At 37.2% G+C, this 24,765-nt stretch overlaps 1 protein-coding gene and 1 pseudogene across 6 annotated transcripts in view; one reads left to right on the top strand and one right to left on the bottom strand.

Annotated features, from left to right (window-relative positions):
* Positions 1-6,393: 6,393 nt before the first annotated feature.
* Snap25 (Synaptosomal-associated protein 25kDa) overlaps positions 6,394-24,765 on the top strand; it is a 36,017-nt gene continuing 17,645 nt past the window's right edge. Inside the window, exons 1-4 of one of the 6 annotated variants that reach the window (XM_034978238.2) lie at positions 6,394-6,769; positions 19,617-19,707; positions 20,300-20,341; positions 23,525-23,573. In XM_034978238.2, the coding sequence (XP_034834129.1) occupies positions 19,618-19,707; positions 20,300-20,341; positions 23,525-23,573 (181 nt within the window). In that variant the 5' untranslated portion in view covers positions 6,394-6,769; position 19,617. Of the gene's footprint in view, positions 6,770-19,616; positions 19,708-20,299; positions 20,342-22,702; positions 22,752-23,524; positions 23,574-24,393; positions 24,443-24,765 lie in introns of all 6 variants that reach the window. The other 5 variants (XR_011237834.1, XM_034978237.2, XM_069504743.1 and 2 more) reach the window with 5 other exon arrangements.
* LOC117990749 (uncharacterized) lies at positions 14,405-17,090 on the bottom strand (annotated as a pseudogene).

The following is a 24,765-nucleotide window of genomic DNA, read 5'->3' as shown; positions in this document are numbered from 1 at the left end:
CGATTTGCAATTTTTTTTTTTTATCAACAATAAAAGTTTTCGTGGTGGTCACATAAAAAAATCTGGATTCAACTCCTTAACTCTGATGCTGCAGGGTTACTGCCCGCCTGAGTTATCAAGATTCAGGAAGTGTTCATAGTGAATTCATATTGAAGGTACCAAGCAACGACAACAATCCCGAAAAATCAAAGAGTTCCCGCGGGATTTATATTTTAATTTAAAATGTTCAAAGATCATTAAAATTAATTTTTAATGCCTTAATTTTTAAAGTATAAGATACACGTCCTAATGAAATCTACGTCAGAAGTTTAAAAACAATACGTACATTAAATACAACGATCATTATTGAGCATTATTTTGTACTATATTTTGTGGCAATAATATTACTTGTTTTTAAGTAATTTATATTGCCTATCTTTATTAGCAATCGTAAAAGTAACGATTTATGATTATTGATATTTTTACACAATGTTCATATCTACAATGATACAATGTAACTACACTCAACTTAAAAAAAATATACACAGGTCATCATCATCATCATCGACAACCGATAGACGTTCAATGCTGGACATAGGTCTTTTGTAAGGGCTCCTGCACACCATAGTCTTGCGCCGCCTGAATCCAGCGGCTCCCTGCGACTCGTCTGATGTCGTTCGTCCATTTAGTGGAGGGTCTTCTAGCACTGCGCTTTCCGATACGAGGTCGTCATTCCAGCACCTTGGGACCCTAACGTCTATAATCGGTTTTATGTGCCCTGCCCATTGCCACTTCAGCTTCGCCACTCGCTGAGCTATGAAATGAAATAGTTTATTTCTATGAATATAGGAAGACAAGGTATTTACAATACAGAGTTAAGCCAACATAATATTATCCAGTCAGGAAACCCTGTGACATAGGTACAATTTTTTTGATAAGTCGGTCGATCTTGAAAGTTGAAACAGAATTACACAGACTTTAGTTTTTGTGTTTGATAGATTTAAGTTATAATTTTTAGGGTTCCGTACCTCAAAAGGAAAAATGGAACCCTTATAGGATCACTTTGTTGTCTGTCTTTCTGTCGGTCTGTCAAGAAACCTTCAGGGTACTTCCCGTTGACTTAAAATCATGAAATTTAGCAGGTAGGTAGGTCTTATAGCAGACATTAGGGGAAAAGTCTGAAAACCGCGAATATGTTGTTACATCACACACAAAAAAATTAAATTGTGGTCATGAATTAAATATTATTTTTTTCAATTTTCGAAGTAAGATAACTATATCAAGTGAAGTATCATATGAAAGGGCTTCACCTGTGCATTCTAAAACAGAATTTTATTTATTTTTATGCATCATAGTTTCTGAATTGTCGTGCAATATGTCGAAGAAATACGACAGTAGTACGGAACCCTCGTTGCGCGAGCTTGACTCGCACTTGGCCGGTTTTTATACTTTTAATAGCTGTTGCATACGTTTTCAGTATAAAATACCCAATCTCGCGAGATCCTGTAAAACTCGAGATCGAGCCGAACTGGCTCTATGGTCTCGCGAGATTTCAGACCTAGCCGAAATCTTGCGAGATTGCATTGCGTGTAATGTTTATGGCCGGATATATTTGGCTTTTACTCGTGACAGCCTTGCGGTCGCTTCTCGCTGTAACGCGTACACTTCCCGCAAATTGCTATTACGCTGGAACCATGTCTCATTAACATCGGAATGACGTCATTTTGACGTCATATGACGTATATTGAAGTAAAAATATACCATCAGCTCGAAACTTCAGTCTAGTGACGTCATTAAATGGCGGTCACGCGCATTAGCAATTTGTGAAACTTATAAGAGGCGCAGAGGCTTCCTATACGTGATCCATACCACCTTGTTACCGCTTACTGACAATGAAATCATGATACGAGTGAAAAACCTAACTCTGCCAGCCGGGCAAATCGCGTCGCTTACACATTTCTCCGAGAAGGATTTTGCGATTATTTTATCTTCTAAGCAAATTAAGGAAAACTAATGAAAACTAAGGAAAATTAAACAAACTAAAGAAAACATGGACACTGACAAAACAAATAACATAAAATCTTTTAAAAGAGCAACCGCCGAGTTTTTTGCTGTCTCGATAGCAAAGGCATTCCGAACCAGTAGTAGATGCATTTGACGATTCAAAAGTAATCCTAAAAGTTAAATTGATCAAATAAATATTTCGATTTGATTTGATTTGATCCAAACTGCAAGTCGCACGGCGAGCATGGAGCGGGCCATGCTGTGTATATTGCTCATTGACCGTGTGCCAAACATCACAATCCGGAAAAGAACGGAACTACCGACACGTTTTACAAGACGTGTGGGTTAAAATGGGCAGGGCAGATCTGAAGCGTGCACATACGGAGTCTTACGTCCAAAAATTGATAAATATGGGCTAGTAAAGAAGAAGGAAAACTAAAGTATTTAAAGTATGGGGAGGCGAAATTAAACAAGTTGCAGGAAGCCGTCGAAACCAAAACCGCGCTAAATGGAAATCCCTTTCAAGAGACCAATGTCCAACCAGATGTCTATCTGACGACGACGATGCCGATCAGTTGGTAGGTACGTGAACAACTTGAGAAAACACGTTTTTTATTGCAAATATATAAATGGATTCGTACGTGATATTTTCGTGTATTTATCAGTAGACTTATAACGCGATACGGCATACGCTTATCATCCGTTATTAGCGATTAACGAAAGCGTTAAAGTAACTATATTATGACCGTTACTTACATAACGACGATAGCGTTATCGGCTCAAGTACTTAGATATGCTATTTTGCGATAAAACGCACAATTTTCCGCAAATAAGAATCGAATATATTATTATTTATCGGTAGATTAACATCGAAACCTTGAAGATGAAGGTTAATTTTCAACTGCGCAAGTATTTTTAAATATTAAATGTTATATTATTTAGGATGATATCACACACTGAACGCGCGAGTACGTGAGCAGTGAGAGAAGCAGCAGAGAGTAGTGTACACGTGAACAATTTGTCATACAGGAACAGCATAAAGCACGTAAACTTGCTATAACGCAAATCATGCGCTACTGAAAATTCGTGGCTTCAATGCGCGCTTCGCAGATAGTTTTATGCAAATTAAAATAATATCACTTGCTCGTTGAAGGAAAACAACCTGAGGAAACCCATACCTGACAGTTTTCAATAATATTCTCAAAGGTGTGTGAAGTCTGCCAATTCGCAGCTGGCCAAGCATGGTGGGCTATTAGCCTAAACCCTTCTCATTCTGAGAGTAGACCTGTGCTCAGTAGTGGACTGACGATGAGTTGATTATAGTATTTGGCTTTTTATGGTCATCATCATTCATAATAATCAACCCATTACCAGCTCACTACAGAGCACGGGTCTCCTCTCAGCGTGAGAGGGGTTTTGGCCATAGTCTACCACGCTGGCCATGTGCGGATTGATAGACTTCACACACCTTTGAGAACATTATGGAGAACTCTCAGGCATGCAGGTTTCCTCACGATGTTTTCCTTCACCGTTAATGCAAGTGATATTTAATCGATTAAAATCAATTACAGTAATTGTCAATAATAGATACCTACTAAATTCCCACGACTTAGAAGTGCAATACCTACCTACCCTGCAGCATCAGGATTGGGAAGTTGGGACTTCCAGTCCAATCCATCAGCCTGTTTGCGTCCACTGCTGGACATAGGCCTTTCCAAGAGCGCGCCACCAAACACGGTCCTCCGCCTTCCTCATCCATCCGCTCCCCACCACCTTCTTCAGGTCATCGGTCCAGCGGTACACGGTCTCCACTCCAGAACACGACACAACACACACAGTTGGGACTTGCAGTTTAATAATACTCGGGATTATTTTATATTTTATATTATTTTATACCATTAACAGTTCCTTAATACCTACCTGTACTTTAAAAGTCTTGTACTCTGCATCATGAGAGTTGAAGAGTTGGGACTTGGAGTTAAATCATAAAGTCGTGGTTTGGTACCCACAATAGGTATCAATTCCTATCAAGTTCCTGAATCTCCCATACCTTGCAGCATCAGGATTAAGGAGTTGAATCCAGAAACATTTATAAGACTATCTCGCAAATTAGATGGAGTAGGAAATTTTGCAAATCGGTCAAGAAATCAATGTCCATACTAGGTATGTATTTGTCCATACTTAGGACAAAATTTGCAAAAAGTACTTAGGTAGGTACAAAAAAACGGGCCAGAAACTGTAGGATAAAAAAAATATTTATCCTCTAAATTAACTTAAAGTATTTGCTATGAATATTCCAAATTGCATTCAAAGCCGTTCGGCAGGTCGCCTCGGATACGGACTACGGAGCCCTAAAAATTTTCACTTTTCCATTTTAATTTTTTTGTTTATTTATGTTACTGCCATCTATTGTTGAATAGCAAATAACTTGATTTTTCATAAATGCAATGAAAATTTGGTAAAAGCCAAAAGATAATAAGGAAAAATAATCAAATAATTATTTCAAAGATGAATCGATGTGCGGGTCTTCTCCATTTGGCAGGAATGGCCAAGGGGAGGTAGGGGCCTCGAGGCATGGCCTCCTTACCTGGCTAGGGCGCAGGGCAACTTTTTGGCGTTGTGAATACATATCTTTAAACCAGAATTTCACCGGCTAGAGCCAGCCAATCTTGGCTTATGCTCCTAAGGGACCTGTTATGCCCGAAGTATCATCTTGATATATAAATAGTTTTCCTACTCAACAATAGATGGCACTAGTTCCTATTACTGCCAATAGACAATACGAAATGGGAATTCCTTTATCTGTCATCCTCATCCGTCATCGAGTCAAGTGTGACCATTTGTTTCCATGGCAGATCTACCATCTGGGCAGATTTGACTAGGTTAATTTTTGGGTTAATTTAAAAAAAACGTTAAAAATGGCAGCTAACCAAACCAAACAATGATATATTTTTTTACAGATTAACTAAATAACTTCCTACAATGGGTATTCCCTGTTGGAAGAAGTTATTAGTTAATTATGATTGACCGAGTGATGCGAGGTCTCTGAGTTTACCTTGGTGAAATTGCACTTGCCCGTCTGTCCGTCTGTCAGAGCCTTATTACTTCCAATTACTTAACGTAATTACTTCAAATTTAAACATTATATGTAAACATCAGTTTACAATCAGCAATATTCGGCTGAGAGCCATCAGGCTCTCAGCCGAATATTGCATTAAAAAATATAAAAAGCTTTATTTCAGGGAAGCTTCCATACAAACTGGGGGGCTTTAGAGTGAAGATTGAATTCAAAGCTATATGTCAAATGCATCTACCACTGGTTTGGAACGCCCATCCCACCGAGAAGAACCAGCAAGAAACTCGGTGGTTGCTCTTTGCAAAGATTTGATATACAATATTATGCCATGTACATAAGAAAAGTATTTGCAGTCCTGCGCGTTGCTGGTACGAGCTGCAGGTCAAATCCACGCTCTTTTATCATTTATGTAATCTTCAATTTTATTATTGTATAATATGCTTTTTTCAGGAGCATAATATTTTTAACAGATTTTTTAAACTTGTGTAAAGGCAAGTCCAAAATAGTTTGCGGGATTTTGTCATCAAAGGTTATACACAAAATGACTTTTGGACTTTCCTGAGGCAGAAGGTAGAAGTTGCAAGCTTATTACGGTTTCTAGTTAGCCTATCGTGCAGATCACCGATTTTCTTGTAACTAAGAATATTCTGTCTTACAAAAATTATGTTATTGTAAATATATTGCGACTTGCGAGGCTACAGTAAGGATGCCTATTTCCTTAAATTTCTCTCGAAGAGAATCGCGTGGTCTTATGTTATATTGTTGCGCGTATTAATACAAAATTTTTCCCAATATCAGCTGCTTTACCCCATATAAAGATTCCATAAGACATAATACTATGCCGAATCTTTCCAACAGCGTAAGCGGCAGAGCACAGTTTGCTATCAAGAGTTGATATATGGGTGCTCCATTAAAGCTTCGCATCTAAGGTTATCCCCAAAAATGTTGTAGTCTCTTCTATTTTCAATGTATTTATGACTACATATTTTTAGCACCTGCGTTTGAGATTGGGCCCATGCTAGTAGGACAAGGATGCTTTTACAAATTTTGTGTCCTGAAAGTGATCCAACGCGTCAGTTGACCCAAGAGCTGATGCGTATTTAGAACCTATATTAGGCAGTGTACATAATGAATGCCCAATTAGAGGATTGGCACAATGATTATTTTGATCAGTGTTATTCTTTGTCATGACCATGGCTCATGGCTAAAATATATAGTTAAGCATTTTCAAAAGAGTTTGGCAGCGTCTGGCAGAATTTCAGCATTATTGTATAATAAATAGCAGATTATCTATTTTTGCGATGGTCACACTAATTAAGTCATTGAACGTCGTCGACCTTTTCAATTATTGACATTTTTGACCGCTTAGTATTGATTTTTGTGATTTTTATAAGTAGGGAATTAATTATTTAAGAATTAATTTTGTTTTTATTCATAATCAAAGGCACACAATAACATCTGTTTGATTCTACCAAGATTCTGTTAATGGGATACATACGCGCATGACAATCACAGAAAAATTTAATGCGCATAGTCAAAACATTGCGCATTTCGTAGGCTAACCTCATCGAGTCGATATATCGCCGAGGGTTTGTGGCAAAGAAGAGAAAGCCTTTCACACCACCGTTGTGCTATATTTTGGTGCTTAGTGTGTGCTAAGTGACTTCAAGAGGATTTTCTCCAAATAAACCGCCTACCATAAAATTACAAGTAAGTTTCTATCATTTACTTTGTGTTGTCGCATTAGGTAAATTGAAATCAATAATAATTTGTTGATTGTATTGACCTTTACTTTCATAATTTCATTTCAATTAGATCGGAAGCAAAGAGTCTTTATTAAATTATTTTTACCGCCCCTAAACTAAATAAAATGACATCATAAGCTGATTAATCGCCTGACGTCAGACGTTCTTTTTTGTGTACATAATGCACTGTACATGTGAGCCATGTATGTAGTTAAAACGCCTTTCTCCCGTTCTATTATTTTAAAACCTAGATTTTTGCAGACAGTCGTAGGAAAAAATACTTAGTTTATTAGGGTATCTAAATCATATTTGACTGGCTACAAGTGTCTATGTTATGTTCAATTACTTAAAATATTTATTTACGTAGGCGAACTCACACACATGACCTTGCAGTTTAGGAAGCTTAAACTGCTGCTTACATAGCTCTAATTGTTTCCTGACCCTGAAGCTTATAATCTTCACCAAAAGCTTTACATACTTGAGTAATACTCTTATATGGTTTTGAAGGAATATCTTTGCTGTCTCAACCACAGAACACCCACTGCTGGATATAGGCCCCTTTTATGGATTTCCAACATCTTCATGGTTATGACGCTTGTGTAATCTAAACTAACAACAAGAAAATTATTTAAATACCTACTTAATTAGCTAAAGCCTAATTTACATGCAATAAGTTGTTAAGTAGTTAACTAAATTTTAAGTGACATAATGTATGTAAACAGTGAATTTAGTAATAAGTTGCAACTTGCAAGTTAAAACTTAGTGTGCAAGTAAACAAGTAGAATAGAATTTTGTCTATTTTTCCATTAAAGATTAAGTAACCGCACGCTCCCCACCACGTGCATGTTTGGATAGGTTAAAACAGATAAATATAGTTAAAATGGATAGGATAAAAGGTATAAGTTCATTGTTACTTCTGTGACTTCGCTGAGCACATAAACCGAGTTTAATATTTAACCAACTTTGCTGTTCATCTTGGAATTAACTTGAGAGCTTAACTAAATCACTTATGTGAAAATTACGTTGCTTAAATTTAAGTTAAGTTTTGCACACACTATCTAGTTAAGTAACAAGAAAACAATTTCACATCAATTATTCTTAATCAATAGCTCAACGGTTAAAGGAGCAGACTGAAAACCGAAAGGTCGCTGGTTCAAATCGCACCCATTGCACTAATATCGTACCTACTCACGCACAACAGACAGAAATGTTTAAGTGCGGAAACCAGCCCAGAGCGAAGATCGTATCTACTCCTAGCACAAACTTTAAGCTTAATTGGGGGGAAAGGGGAATATTAATCAGCAATTAACTTGGCTAATATTCTTTATTTTTTTATTTTAGTACTACCTAGTTAGATAATGCCTGGAACCTTGTCCCTGTGGATTTAGGATTTTTTCCTGATCTCATGGCATGGCCGAAAGTTCTGTATGGTTGTGAGACTTGGGCAGTCAAAAAACAATACTTACAAAAAACTAGAGGCCTTTGAAATGTGGTGCTGTCGAAGAATGCTGCGAATGAGTTCAGTCCAAAAAATAAGAATTTCACCATACATGGTTTTCGTGTAACTTTGACCATTTAAGCAGTGCACGCCTCGGAAACTCTCAAATGAGAGGATTTTCCGACCTAATTCTATCTCTAATTTTCGGAGAATAAAATGTAGCTCATGCTACTTGCTAATAATGTAGATTTCTATAGGTGAAAGAATTTTGAAGTTTATCCTACATTTTTCTTATTTAATATTTGTTAATTTTCGATGGAAGCTTGATTTCTTCCGACATTTTGTTCAAATATCGATACCTACGAGTATAAACATTCCTCTTGAATCACTCTATATATTGATGAAAACCGCATTAAAATCCGTTGCGTGGTTTAAAAGATCTACGCGTTCAAACATACATGTACAGACATCAGGTCTTATGTAGATATTAATGGTATGTGCTATGTAACATGTAAAATAGATACACATCTCATTTAGAGGTCATTGTTCTGCAAATTATGAGTATTATGAATCAACCAATTTTATTCAGTGGTTATGTACTTACTTATCTATATATTACATATATCAAAGGATAAGCCGACTGCAAAAAAAAATCAAAAAGAGTTTCGAAGATGTTTTTAAAAAAAATATGTTCCAAATTACTTAAAGGGTTCAAAGTTCAAATTTAAAAATTAATTTTTCTAATCCGAGGGGTTGCGCGAACTTTCGCAAGTCTAATTTTAACTTGTTAAGATCCCGAAAATCTTTGAACAAGATTACCTTAAAGGCGTCGGGTAAATGAAGCTTACTTTGTTTGCACTAGAGTATTGAAATTTGGAATCGTAGGGTTACTCTAGAAATATTTTAATCAGCCGAAGATCGATTATTCCAAATATGACGAATTTTGATTAAAGGCGCAAAAATTACATGTTCAAGATCATGTACATCGATATGCTTCCAAAAGTTGCAAAATTTTCAATATCCCCATATCAAAAATTTTGCAACTTTTGGCTTAATTTTAAAAACATCGCCCCAAGTTCTGAGGTGTAGAATTACCTTTGCCGACTCTCTATAGGAGCTAATGTTGTGGCTTTTATGAAATACACGTGGGTAATGGGTATAGTAATTATATTAATTGATATTTTACTATAGGCACATAGGCTATGTAATTATTAATACAATGTGAAAAATAACACTTCGAAAGCGAGAGTTTGAAAACAACCTTACCTGTCACGCTAACCTCCAAGAATCGTGACGGATCAACGCCAACTCAAGATTACGAACAAACACGCAGCTTTACTTTGCTAACTACTATTTCATACCTACTTTATGGACTAAGAGCCAGCGCATGCCAGACCTTCGTTATTTTATAAAAGCTGAAAATTTCTATGTGTATTGTCCCCAGCACTGGGAGGATGTTTTTTTTGGATGTTTGTTTAGATCATGGTGGCTTTGGGAGGTCAGGTAATAAAGGTGTAAAAAAATCTTACGTCAAAGTAAAAAGTCTAAATTTTTAATATTTTCTTCGGTATAGTATTAGAAATCTCGTCATACATTGCCAGACACTTAGTATCATGGCAACCCTCTGCCAGACACCCTTAAAGTTTAAAAGTTTTCGAAGGTCTGGCACGCGCTGGCTGTCTCTATTTGTGAAATCAGTGTTTCTATAGTTACCTATCTGTATTTCTAAAAGATGTTGAAGTAGGCTAGCTATTAAAACTCCTCCGATTTCCCAGTGCGCTTTGAAAGAGTACCTAACCAATTCAATTCATTCATAATACACTTTCAATAGATTCAATTCCATTTAGGTTTATGAATACTAAGCATGAAAATAAATCATTTGCAATCTGTAGAATAGCTGCATAATTTATATTGCAATTTCTTAAAAGATCACCAAATTATTTTTACTATCAGAAAGTGTACTAAGTATTAATTAGTACCACGCTCAGATTTGTGGTCTTCTGTGGTGTTTCTGTATTTTTCCTACGCTGACGTACCTAGGTCGCGTTCGTACGTTCCTAGTCTGATTGTTTAGTATTCCAATGAGAGCCAAATTACCACGTCTATTTGGAGCACATTATGAATAAACCCCTCTTGAGATTTAAATAAAAATATATGAAACTAGCTGCCCCGGCGAACTTCGTACCGCCTAGCAGTCGATTCAATTTTTTTAATTTTTTCTCCGTAAGAACCATCCTCGTACTTCAAGGAATATTATAAAAAATGAATTGGCCAAATCGGTTCAGCTGTTCTCGAGATTTGCGATCAGCAACACATTTAGCGATTCATTTTTATATATGGAGACTAGCTTATGCTCGCGACTTCGTCCGCGTGGACTACACAAATTTCAAACCCCTATTTTACCGCCTTAGAGGTTGAATTTTCAAAAATCCTTTCTTAGCGGATGCCTACGTCATAATAGCTATCTGTATGCCAAATTTCAGCCCGATGCGTCCAGTAGTTTGACCTGTGCGTTGATAGATCAGTCAGTTAGTCACCTTTTCCTTTTATATATTTAGATAAGTAAGGCCGTGATAGCCTAGTGGTTAGGATGTCCGCCTCCTATTCCGGAGATCGGTGGTTTGGTCCTGGGCACGCACCTCTATCTTTTCGGAGCTATGTGCATTTTAAGAAATTAAATATCACTCGTTTTAACCGTGAAGGAAAACATCGTGAGAAAATCTGCATGCCTGAGAGTTCTCTATAATGTTCTCAAAGGTGTGTGAAGTCTGCCAATCCGCACTTTAGCAGCGTGATGGACTATGGCCAAACCCTTCTCACACTGAGTGGAGACCCGTGCTCTGTAATGAGCCGGTGATGCACGATGGGTTGATCATGATGATATCAAATAACTACAGCGAACAAGTAATTAGTTTGTTCCCGCGACTTCATCCACTTGGATTTAGGATTCTTAGTTAAGAACAGTACACTACGTAGGTATACAAGCAAAACTTCAAGTATCTAGGCCTCGTGGTTTGAGCTATAGCCTGATAAATACCCACTATTGGTATGGAAATATACAGCATACAAATAGGTACAGACCATTCGTACCTATTTGTATGAAAACGCATACCATCACGTAATTATATATTCATCATGTAAATATTGTTACACCTATTTGTGCTATAATAATAAATAAGGTTACTGAAATAACACTGATATTATCTTTTATAATCGAGACAAAACTTTAACTAAATGTAACGAGACAACAGTAAGTTAACCAAACTTACTTTTATTCCTTTCTAAACTTTTAATGATTGTTTTGTCAGACAGAAGCTGTTGAAGCATTAGTTTTAGTGCCTAATGATGTAACACGATCTACAAGAACGCTTTAACTTTTGCTTATAGATAAGAAGAATATTGAGATGGCAGTTAGCGAAGTGACGATATTAAAGACGAACACAAAAAAAGTATTTAAAAAACCGACTTTCAAAACCACTACAAAATAAAAAAGATTTTTTGTTGTAAATACATTTTTAAACGGGCCGAGTTGAGAACCACCTCCTTTTTGGAAGTGGGTTAGAAATAATTCTACAGAGACCCAAACTCTTAACTCAATGGCCAATGAGTGAATAAATGTTAGGAGTGGCTCAAAGTTCCAAATTATCTAAATTTCGTTGTTGGCTGCGCGCCAAAATTTCCAACACCATGTAAATAAACGCTCCCCATAAATAATGCTTGAAATTATGAAACGTCTAGACCGTACCATACATTGCTTATATCGGTATCATGCTAACTTGGCGCATAACGAACTATCTTGAACACTAAATAAGTTGAACTTGTGCAAGGCACGAATAAAGGGAGCTAAACCGCGGGGGTGGTGCGCGCGTCTATTGATTTTACCCCGACAAAGCATCGCCCTATCTCGCTGAATTCCAAGATTATGACCAGACCCCTATTTTAGCAAAGTTTAAATATATGTCAATTGAAAATAGATTTTATTGAAATACGCGTTTACCTCAGGTTACCTTTCTTTCTAGGTCAAATCAAGTTCTGTTGATCTCATTGGGAATGAATGAGAGCATAACAAATTATTTCGTTATTTCTCCTGTATATGTAATCTTTTTATATATACATACTACATACATCCTTTATGCTTTCCTGCTGAAGAATTAGATTAAATATCTATTTCTTAATTTTCTGGCTGGCACTGATTGAGTGCTAAAAGCTGAAACCCGAAAGAGTTAGCGCTACTTTAAAGAGCTGATGATGATGATAATGAAATTCAGTTGGCTATAAACAATTCCATCCTTCCAAATCAATCCTGTCAAGAGCAGTCATCCCTGCGTCAATGTTAGGAAAAGGCTGTAGTAATTACTTCAAAGATTTTCAAATAATTTAAATCTGACAAAGAATTTGTTGACCTAAAATTGAGCTCATATTCCATATCCACCTCGTTACGTATTGCAATCTCGCGTTCAACATTAATATTCAAAGGTCAGACTGGCACGGCATTGCATGCCTGCGGGGTTTACAGCATTTACGAGCTCACCCTCTTGTTTTCGAATTTAACTAACCGTAATTACTTTCGTTTTCAAACATTTTCCTATCAATAATTACCAATGTCGAAAACCCGATAGACGTTGGGGTCCTATGGTGATAAATGGCTACTTTGTACTTTGTGTTGGCAGTATCCTCTTTATGTGGACAGATGAGATCGGAGCCGCAGGGAGCCGCTGGATTTAGGTTACGTAAGACCGTGGTGTTTGAAGTCCCTACAAGAGACCAGTCCAGTTGTGGATATCTATCGGTTGGCGATGATGAATATAATATGATATCGACACATCATTGTCTCAATCGATAGACGTGAGCTGCTGGAAATAGGTATCTTGTAGGCAATTCCACAATCTACGGTCTAGTGCTGCATACGTTTAGCTGCTTCTACGATTTCTGTGCAGTGTGCATCTATAGAGGCTCAGGGGTCTACCAACACTGTGCTCTCCGGTACGGCAAATTATAGTTTACTTTGTAAGTAATGTAAGCCATTAGTTAAGGTTTAATAGGCCTATGCTAACATGGGACTCCAGCCAACTTGTAACTGCCAAGTGGGGCTTGGCAGTTTGCTTACTATTTCATAACACTTTGTTAAATTTACAAAACGTCCAATCAGTTCAACGTGATTTTATTTCGTTCAAAAGGAATGGTCTACTTTTTTGCATGTGCCGTGTGTTTTAAATGCGTCTACGAAACACAATTTTGAACTAACAGCTAGAGATCGTTCATAAAATAAGGACAAAATTTAAATCTGACCTTGTTCTATTTAATAGGTACCTAATACGAAAAATAGAAAATCCGCGACTCGAAGATTTTACGTAGTTTTTTCCCACAATTTTTTTTTAATACACTCATGGCTGATTATGAATCAATTTTTAACAATACTCAAATCCTGTCAGAATTATTATATTAATTACTTACTTAGTGTGTTCTAGAAATTTCGACCTAGTTCCTCCTCCACCTTTGTACTACTAGTATCTTACCGCATGGCATCGTCAAGGTCTGCACCCGTATGAAGTTGAAATTCCACGGACACATACCATTTGCTTCCTCGTTTCTAAACCGAACTGCTAGGATATGGAAACGCCCTACCGGTATCAGTTTTCCCCTCCATTTTAACAAGGTATCTTAAAGTCAAGAGTGAATAGGCATCCATTTTAGACTGCATCACTTGCTATCAGGTTTAATAGCATGTCTATAAATATAGAAAAAAATCTACTTAGTTCCTTAAGTAGATAGCCCAGACACATAATTACACAAGGGTGCAATAAAGATTGATCACCTATCTCAATTTGTCAATAGATAGGGTGGACTGTGACGCAAGACCCCCGCTCCCCCCTTTCTTTTTTACCCGTGTTGAAGGTTCGCTACACCCCACCACCGCTTTATTTATGTTTACCAAGTTCAATGCTCACTGTCAACCGTGAAACGATTTAAAAATGCAAAAACGAGCTGAATACACTGCAATAACTGAATTTAATCTTTTCAGTAAACATTTTGGAGCACAAAAGAAATTTTTCATCAAAACGATTTTCTGTACTGCAAAAGGATGTTATACACTATGGTTATAGCTGCTACGGCACAGGCCGGTTGTTATGCTATAATGTAGCATTACTTATAGCATTTTATTAACCCTCTACTTAACTCTAAAGCTTATTCCACACTACGGGATATAAATTACATTACAGTCCGGTCAATATTGGTGTTCCCAACAAAGTTCAAAATCTTTAGAGTAGGTAGGTACGAATCTTGGGAACGCCAATATTGACCGGACTATAATATAATGTCTATCCCGTAGTGTGAAATAAGCTTAAAGATATTATTTCTGTCATGCATTTAACGTGTATGTATATTGCATAAATCATGAGTCTACACTCTAAACCACGCATAGATTCCTCCTACATCATTTGTCTCAACAGTGACTAGGTATCTTTTTATTAGTAGCCTTATGTTAAAACTTATGCCGTCAATTACTGAAACGTATCATAAATCTAAAGGCACCGCATCACTAAACTGTGGTTGACTTCGTATCGTGGATTTAGGTATTCTTAGAATCCCGTGGGAACTCTTTGGTTTTCCGGGATAAAATACTTTTTATCCGGTATGTCCTTCCCCGGTATGCAAATTGTACCAATTTTCTTCAAAATCGGTTGAATAAATGGGCCGTGAAATGCAAGCAGACAGACAGACACTTTTATAATATCATAATATATAATATAATATTTGGACAACGATCCGCAAACCTGGGTTGAATTATTATATTAAATAGTATCGTGCTACGTACAATGTACATACATTATTAAACAGTATAATATTAGGTAGGTATGTCGTTAAGTTAAGCTAAAAAAAATAAAAAAAAATCATTGCAATTCTCTTACAAAATTGTATAGAATTTATATAACCAACACAAAAATATTTACTTTACTTAAGAAAGTTACATAACATATGATAAAACTATAACCTAGTTATTTATATTCTTCAGAATATACAACACGTTTGATAAATCATATAGCATGACCAATGGGGTATGAAGTAGTTAGAGGCATCTAAGATTCTTTCGTTGTCTCTGCTATTTGACAAACGTTCAAACAGTCCTTTGAGTTTACAGAAGTTTTTTACGAATTCATTTCCGTAATCAGCTGTTTGCCCGATTGTTACTTGGAGTTTCGAAAAAATTTAACAAAATCTCCAACGGGTGTCACTCTACGAGGCTCATTATTTCTTTGGTACATCTACACATCGCAACTATCCTAACCTCTTGCTGGGATGTTACGGACATTACCTAACACCTTGCACTTAACTGGCGCAGTTTAAGATAAAGTATCGTGTAATATAGACAACATTTTTATTTTCACTCCCATCTTTTTGTTTATAGGCACCTGTTTCAAAGTTTCGTGCATAGATAATAGGAATAGACGATCCTCGTCCTCCTCTTCGTCACTTAACAGTTCTTCGGATTCACAGGCTTTACGTTTTTTATTATTTTTTACACTTTGATTATTTATATGAGTTTGATTATTATCATCATGGGTTTGCGATCGTTCTGATAAGTTTTGGTTAACTGTGGTCTCAGATTGACTAGTCTCATTATCATAAAAATATACATATTCTGGTTCACTCATATCTCTATCATGGATATTCATTACATTTGCAAGGAATAACAAGTTTTGTAGGATATATATTCACTTTTACGGCCAGGAACCGATCCAGAATTCCTTTGACGCTTCATTTCCCTTCCGAAACAGGTTCTGAGATTCTTCCATTTTTGCTGCAGTTTGCATGCTGAAAGTTTACAATCGTATTTGAAATTTGTTTATGATGAAATATTTAAAATGTGTACTTATAAGTTCACGTAGCCATGCTAGATAAAAACTTTAGCGTACTTGCTTAAACGATAGAATTTTTCCATAAACTGTCTAAGACTCTGTCTGTCAATCAGATTTTAAAATCTCTATACTTAATAAGTAATATTATTTTTATCCACTCTCTCTAAAATTTTTGTTAATCTTTGCACTTATATAGCAAGTAATTAGTAAGTGAGTTCCTTTAGGTTATTTTTCCCAAACATGCAAATGACGAGCGGAAATATCAGTTTGAGAATGTCCAGTTGAATTGAACAGATAGGTAGTTAGTAGATAATATTATAATGTGTAGTACATTTTGAGAAAGGACTCGCCATATTTGCTCCAACGGTCATGTCAAAAGTACTGTTCACCTTTAAAATCTATATATATAATAGGAAAAGGTGACTGACTGACTGACTGACTGAATGACTGACTGACTGACTGACTGACTGATCTATCAACGCACAGCTCAAACTACTGGACGGATCGGGCTGAAATTTGGCATGCAGATAGTATTATGACGTAGGCATCCGCTAAGAAGGATTTTTGAAATTCAACTCCTAAGGGGGTTAAATAGGGGTTTGAAATTTTGTAGTCCACGCGGACGAAGTCGCGAGCATAAGCTAGTAATGGACTAAAATCGTACTTTTGACATGACAGTTGACATAGAGTTAAAATGGCGAGTGAGTTCTCATTTTGTACGGACTATATCTACTATTGTAATTACTAACCTAAAAGTCTTTTGTCAGCCGGTGACATATTTTCCTCCCCGAACATATCATTGATCTCATCCCATGCCTTCTTTTTCAACAGCTTAGGAAAATCTGCTCTTGTGTTCCAGATGGCTGGTCTTTTTCGAATCTCATCAATAAATAGAGTTATATCACAATTAAAATGTTTAGTCATTGTTTTGACATTAAAACATGATATCACCAACAACAGATAGATAGGCAATGGCGGCCGAATAGGTACTGAAGTCTGAACTCGAAAATCGAGATGGCCGATCGGCAACCGGTAGCGCAACCGGTGAACAATGCGTGGGAACGAGACAACACATTTCAAACTGCGTCGCTACAGTAAAATGGCTCGGTCGAACGTGAGTTGACCTACCACGCACGTTCGAGGGCAAAACGAACCGACTACAATCTACAGCGAGTTGCGCAGCCAGATCTAGATGCTTTCAATTTTGTACCTATTCGACACAAAACACCTTTGCAATGTTTTTTGAGCTATTTGTTTCAAGTTTGTTTATTATTGAAACCATAGATTAATTAGTCTCGCTCCGCTCTACATTAAAACTTTAAACTCACATGTTTGCTATCGACCTATAATTTACGCTAACTAGTTATTACCCTATAGTATAATAGTTATTATTTAATGATAATAATTATTGTAATATTGATTATTTATACCAGATAATGCCCGCGACTTTGTCCTCGTGGATTTAGGTTTTTTAAAAATCCCGTGGGTACTCTTTGATTTTCCGGGATAAAAAGTTGCGTGTCAATTTCTGAGACGCAAGCTACCTACCTTTCTACCAAATTTCATATAAAACGGTTAAACGGGTGGGCCTTTAAGAGTCCCGTCTTTGATTTTCCGGGATAAAAGTGGCCTATGTCCTTTCCCGGGATGTAAGCTAACTCTGTACCTACTTACTAAATTTAATTAAAATCGGTTAAGCTAGCAGACAGACAGACACACTTTCGTGTTTATAATATTAGTATGGAGTATGGATAAATTGTATTAGTGTGTAAAAGCTATTATACAATAATTGATGAATTCCTTGGTGACAAAGTTATGTGGAAACGACCTAAGCTTTCAAGTTTTAGATGCCCACAACATAATGTACCTACCTACCTAGTAAACCTACCTAGTAAATTGTTAGAGTACGCGGCAGAAAATAATGTAGGTACACATCGACCTTTAGAATGAGACTTCGGCTTTGTAGAGCGTTCTCTTTCACTCATATCTATGTGACTATATAGATACAATAATACTATAATATACATTAATATGCAACTCATAATATCTACGTACAATAATTACCCTCGAAAAACAGATATAACTCCTTAAAATTGATTACAACTGCCGTGATTTTTTTCACGTTCGTAAATACTACCATTTGGCTGATAGAAGGGGGGGGGGGGACGACGACGACGACACTTGACTCTAATAAAAATTAGCACTTTAAAACATCATATTTTACAAGCGGATCTAGAAATGGAAAAATGATGGTCTCACACCCACAGTATTTTTAAAAGACCTATTCAACGATACCCCACGCTATGGGGTAGACGAGAAAAAAAATTCATCCCCACTTTACATGTAGGGTAGGGACTAGGGAGCTACCCTAAAAAAAATATTTATTACAATAATTTTATTTTACCACTTTGTCGGCATGATTAATATTTATACCCATGCCAAATTACAGATTTCTAGCACTAATAGTTCTTGAGATTAACCGAGGACGGACGGACGATCGGACAGACGGACGGACATGGCGAAACTATAAGGGTTCCTTGTTTATTATAATAAATAATAAATAAATAAATAGCCATTTATTTCCAAAATACATAATTACAATTGTTATCTAAGTAGGTACATTATTAGATTATTTGTTATCTGTCTAGTTTGTAAGATCTATATAAATTTCTTATGTCATTGCTTCAATTTAATTATTATATAAAGTTGGTAAATTTTTTATTAAAACTAAATTAAGTTATTTCAGTACAGACGTAGACAAGCAGCAAAATAACATATATTTAATTATTCTATTATTTAATTCGTGTTATTCATTCATATAATATTTGTCATCTTTCTATTCAATTTATATTGCATTGTTATTATTATCACTTTCCATTAATAGTATTGATTATCAAAAAATTTAAAAGATGTAACATATTATTTAAAACAAAGGATGCACCTATTATTTAGTTTGGTTATATTAGTTTATATTTTGGGTACCCATCTATGGGTGTAGGCCTCCTCCATATATAATATAGAACCCTAAAAAACTGCTGAATTTTAAAATTCTGGCTTTAGCTCTTTTCAGTCGAAATAAATGAAAATGAAGGGATAAGCGGCTATTTACCAACCTATCAGCAAAGTCGTATCGCCAAGCGTTTTTGCATTAGGTATTTACCATAATAAAGTCTTTTCAGAATTGCCCAACCATGTAATTAAGTATTTATTATCTTTGTAAATGACGACTGACGATGAATCGAATCGAGTTTTAAGTCTCAGTAGTCATTGCTAAATTATCGCGAGTGGATACTTCATTTCATTAAACTCGAGTAGAGTCGCCAGAATCTAGTCTTATATAGATTAGATATAGTACGATTGCGTGTATTTTGTGGGGAACACGTTTACCATAACTGTTTTATCGATTCAAAGTCGATAGAAACCGCAACATACTGTGATAGTGTTTCACGCGTCACGCTTGTTATCCCTCTCACTATGAAGTACAGATATGAGCCAGTGCACACCGATTGTTCCAGGATGCCTGCTGCAGTGCCACCAGCAGAAAATGGCGCGCCGCGCAGCGAGCTCGAACAGATCCAATTACGTGCCGGGCAGGTGACAGATGATGTAAGTATTTTAAAAGATTTTTATTAGTTTCACTAATTGTATGTGTGTTGTCATTCCGTTAAAATTGGTAACTGATTGTTAGGGTTCCGTACCCAACGGGTGCCAACGGGACCCTAATAAATAAAAATCTGTTTTAGAATGTACATGTGATACCCCACTTGGTATAGTAATCTTACTTTAATAGTTGAAAATACTAATTATTTGTTCATGAACACATTTTAATTATTTTTTTGTTGTTATGTAACCACAAATTCACGCTTTTCAGATTTTTCCCCTTATGTCAAAGTCAAAGTCAAATGATTTATTCAAAATAGGTAATTAATAACTCTTTTTGATGGTCAGATGTTGGATTTCTAAGATATAGTGGTGATAATTATTACGCAAACTTAAAACTAAAGCTACGAGGGTTCCAGTTGTCTGCTATAAGACCTACCTACCTGCCAAATTTCATGATTCTAGGTCGGGAGGACGGGAAGTACCCTGTGTTTCTTGACAGACATGACAGACAGACAGACAACGATGTGATCCTATAAAGGTTCCTTTTGAGGTACGGAACCCTATAAAGTCCGAATTTTTTTTTTCTTTATTTCAGTCCTTGGAGTCCACGCGACGTATGATGCAACTATGCGAGGAGGTGAGTGTACAATAGACAAACATACATGCGTGTTTAGTGATAATGTCATATGTAGTTGGAAAATGTAAAGTAACTGCCATATCATAAGTTCGAAGCTGCGCTCGCAGAATAATTATCGCCTAATGGAAAAAACTACTCAAATTTATTTTCTGGCAGTTACTAGAAAACCTTTAAACCGCATTAAAATTAACTGCAATATGACGCGCGACAGCAGCGCTTATGCAGCTAGTTCGAATGTGCTCTCTCTAAGATTAAAAAATAAATTTCGAGAATACCTTCATTAATTAATTTAAGTATCTCCCAAAAATCCTCTTTATGAATGAGCATACCCCATCCGTCTCTTTAATTAAGAATGGTATTTAGGTATTAATTAATATGTGTGTTTACATAATATGTTCATGTAACTGATAATATTTATTTTATTGTGTTAAAATATTTCATTGGATTTCCAAGCGAATAAATCACTGGAGAGAGTTAAAATATCAAATACTTAATGATTAGTTTATAACCGGAGTCGTAAAGTTAGACGAAATTATTTTTCAATGACTTTGTTTCCCCACATAGTTTGAACATTTTATGTTGAGTTGTTCCGTTGTTGTGATTATTTGTAACCATGTGTGAGAGAGGTGTTCTCGATGCGAGGGAGTGAGGGGTATAGCGAAGTGGGGGGGGTCCCGTTGAGAGGCCGCCAAAACTCGGTTTGAATTCCCCCCCCCCCCCGAAGCCCCCCCTTAACCCTTTAGTGCCGCAGCCGTTGCTATCCCTGCTGTTGTTGTTATCGATGTCGCTATTGTTATTATATACTATTCGAGTTGTATGTATATATGTATTGTATCTGTCCGGTCATGTTTTTGTTTTTATTATTATATTGTTTAACATATATATTATATCCTTCTGCCAAATAACATAATATATTATTTATTTTATTTAAATTAACCATTGGGTGTTGCATGCTCCGTGCCTACTTGTATCCGACATTGTTAGCTCTCTATAGCCCTTTGTGTTGTTTGTAGCATTGTATAATTATATGTGAGTGAATACAAATCCCTTTGTCCAGATTTGGCGTTGACAGTTAATTCGAGAAGATCATTATCACGAAATAGTATGAAGCATAAAGGAGTTTACTGATTCGATTTCAAGCACGTACCTAAACTAGTAAAATTAACTGTCGGCATCCAACTAACTCGTCCAAATAGCCTGTTTTTAAAAGTTATAAGTATACCAAATTCATAGCATGAAAGTCCATTTTAATGTACTAGATGGATTCCAAAATCTCCTACTACTTTGGAATACTTATCTGTGGCCCTAGAATGTTATACGATCCAGACATGCTTTCCCGTCTACATAGTCAATACCGTTGTGCTTGGGCTTGCTTTCAAGTCGATGTTACTCAATCTAATTGGACGCATTTTTCTGAATCGACTTTTCGCCCTCGAGGCTGTGAACCACATCTTCAAAAGCACGTTCTACTTTCTTACTTCCTCTTTGTTTTGAATTAACACTACAGAAACATTTTCCTGCGATTTTCTTTTTGTTTCAGAATACAATTATTGAAATATGATTTTAATTCTTCCAAATCACATCTTTAAATAAGCAAACTGTACCCTATTCTTCAGTTTATGTTCATTCTCTATACTGTTTTAGTTCAATCTTTACTGTAGGTCTCTGTGTAGTGGCTGATCTCTGTTGTTGACTGTACTATTATGTTGTATGATTTTCGTGCCTTCTCCAACATTCACAATACTACCAATAAGGGCGTAACCACACGCCGTACCTACTACTGACTCCAACAAAAATATCGAGCTACACCTTCCGAACTCTCACAACATATACAGACCACAATTAAATAAGTATTGTCAATATCGAAACTAATATTTTATTTGTTCCTATTTGTTTATTTACAATGATATAGTATTTATTGTTTTCATTTATAGGATTTTGGTTGATATATACCTAGTTGTTAGTTAAGTATGAACATCGTTACAATTACTTTGTTTTATGTTTATTAATGGTTAAGTCTGTATCAAAGTTTCATACAAATAATATGACACTGTACAGATTTTGCATAACTTCAAAGTAACACAGCTCCACTTCGATGGGGGACATCTTCATGTTGCAAGCATCTGAGCTTCGTAACTTTTCTATAAAATGTGCTTAGCTGAAAGCATCGTGTGACCGTGGAAGATGTCCCCCTAACACTAATATCGCATCGGAACGAACACGCAGTCATGGTCGCCAGTCGCGCGGCCCAGGCGGCGAGGGCGCGCGGCGGAGTCGCGACGACTCACCTCCACTCACTCCACTGTACCCCTCACAACTAACATTGCTCTCTGACTTTTTGTTTCTGCGGCTGGTGTGTAGAGCAAGGAGGCCGGCATTCGTACTCTGGTCGCTCTAGATGACCAGGGAGGTGAGTGAACTGCAATTGCAACACTAAATAATTTTCAATTTTATCTATTTTACTTTTTCGCTAACCTTAACGGAGCCTGTAGGGTTGTCGGCCCACCCGCGGCGGGTGCGCCGATAGCGAGGAGCGTCGAGGGTATCGCAGCTGCTGTGTATTTGTACTTACATATATATTGTTGCAATGCAAAGGTGCGGGCATCCTTTAACTTAATTTGACATTTCGAGGCTCACACACAGAGATGATCACGGAAAACCCACATCTTTGTATCCTTATTATGCGTTTTGTAGCTAATCTACACCATATTGCACTACTTATCAGCGAGCGCTAATTCCGCCGGCGCCACTCGGGCAGAACAAATTAACATTACCAGCTATCCCATTATCTTCGTTCGAACGAAACTTACATTCTGCATTTCAGATGTTTTGTACTCGACTCTGAATCGACAACTTACCTGAATCACATGCAACGAATTAAGATAAACCGAGCGAAGTAAATTCGAAACGCTTCTCCTCAACGCACGACTCTTTAACATTACACAAAATAATCATGATTCATATGAAACTGAGCACAGATAAAACTGAATCTGGTTTTACTTGCAAGCTTCACTGCATGCATGCCGTTGCTCGAGTAGTGTGTGCGTCACGCCGCCCGCTGCACTCGCACGCATCGCCACCGCACGCGCGCGTCCGTGCGGACGGCCCACGTGCACGCCCCGCCACCCACACCCCGATACTCTCTCCTGCGATATATTATTTTGATTTGTATTTTATGTATAGAGCGAGGACGCCGGGGGGCAAGCGCTTCATATGTTGAGTCACCAGGGCGGTAAGAGTTAACTGATCACTGGGTAGTCGAGCCGTGAGAACGTCTGTGTTGAATGTGCAGTTATACTAACTAAATTAATCTCTTTGTTTTTCTTTGACGTTTCTCTTGAATAACGACTTATCTCAGATCGATGTTGCGTATGTTTCTATGTTTCGATGGGGATGACTTTGACAACATAGTGTAAATAGAAGCCCGATGGCCGTTCGTTGCTAATTGTCGCAAAAGACTGTTACTCTATCTTTTGCTGAAGATTTAATTTGTATGAGCTGCGCAATCTGTTTATTTCTTCCGTTGATATTATCGATCGGAACGCTTTTTATAGGTATATTTATTTATCTTTCCGAATCTACTCCTCTTCTCTATAACCTGCGGTACTGAAATGAACGCGCGTCTACCGCGGCGTCTGTTGACGTCTAGCGCAAACGGTATACGCCTTCATCTCCATGGCTGGCAGCGTACTTCAGTGTTAGAGCGTAGGTCTGTAACTGTTAGCTCGATGCGATCTGTGTCGGTGCGAGGCCGGCGGCACCTCCGCGCGCCGCAATCGACTCTATCGTGTACACGTATCATGTAGGAATGGCTTGTCGAACCGCTCATTGCTAGCACCATCAAACATCGACCGCGGAGGAGGGGCCGCCTGCCTCAGCGCGGCTCACCGTGACCATGTTCATGTATTGTTTTCTTTGGTTTGTTTGTTTGAGTTTTGAGTTGTGTTGAGTTGTGCGACGAGGCGCGAGGCGCGCGCCGCCCGGCCGGCGCGTGCGCCGCGTCTCGCCTCCGCATCTTCGCGCGCTATAGTGACATCATTATTGTGTTGTAGAGTCACGAGGTGGGCATGAAAACCCTGGTCATGCTGGATGAACAGGGCGGTAAGCATCCCGTAGTACTTTATACATCACCCATAACTTAGTAAGGCTTTGTCTGAAATGCCAGTTCAAAATGTCTATGAAAATTCATTGAATGGCGATAAATTATAACATTTTAATGTCGATTGAAAACGTGCTAACAGTTAAATAATGATGGATAATAAAACGAAGGTAAAAAATTATCATCATCATACTTAAATAGTGAGTTAATGCGTATCTCCGTTCCGACTTGTGCCTCGATGTGAATGGAGACGTTGAGATTAAAAGTTCTTTATCTTCATGTATTTTTTTATTATTTTTTTACTTCACGCATCTAGCTATGCACG

Source organism: Maniola hyperantus, chromosome 18, assembly GCF_902806685.2.
Source record: "Maniola hyperantus chromosome 18, iAphHyp1.2, whole genome shotgun sequence".
Classification (NCBI taxonomy): domain Eukaryota; kingdom Metazoa; phylum Arthropoda; class Insecta; order Lepidoptera; family Nymphalidae; genus Maniola; species Maniola hyperantus.
This window is presented reverse-complemented; position numbering and strand designations above follow the sequence as displayed.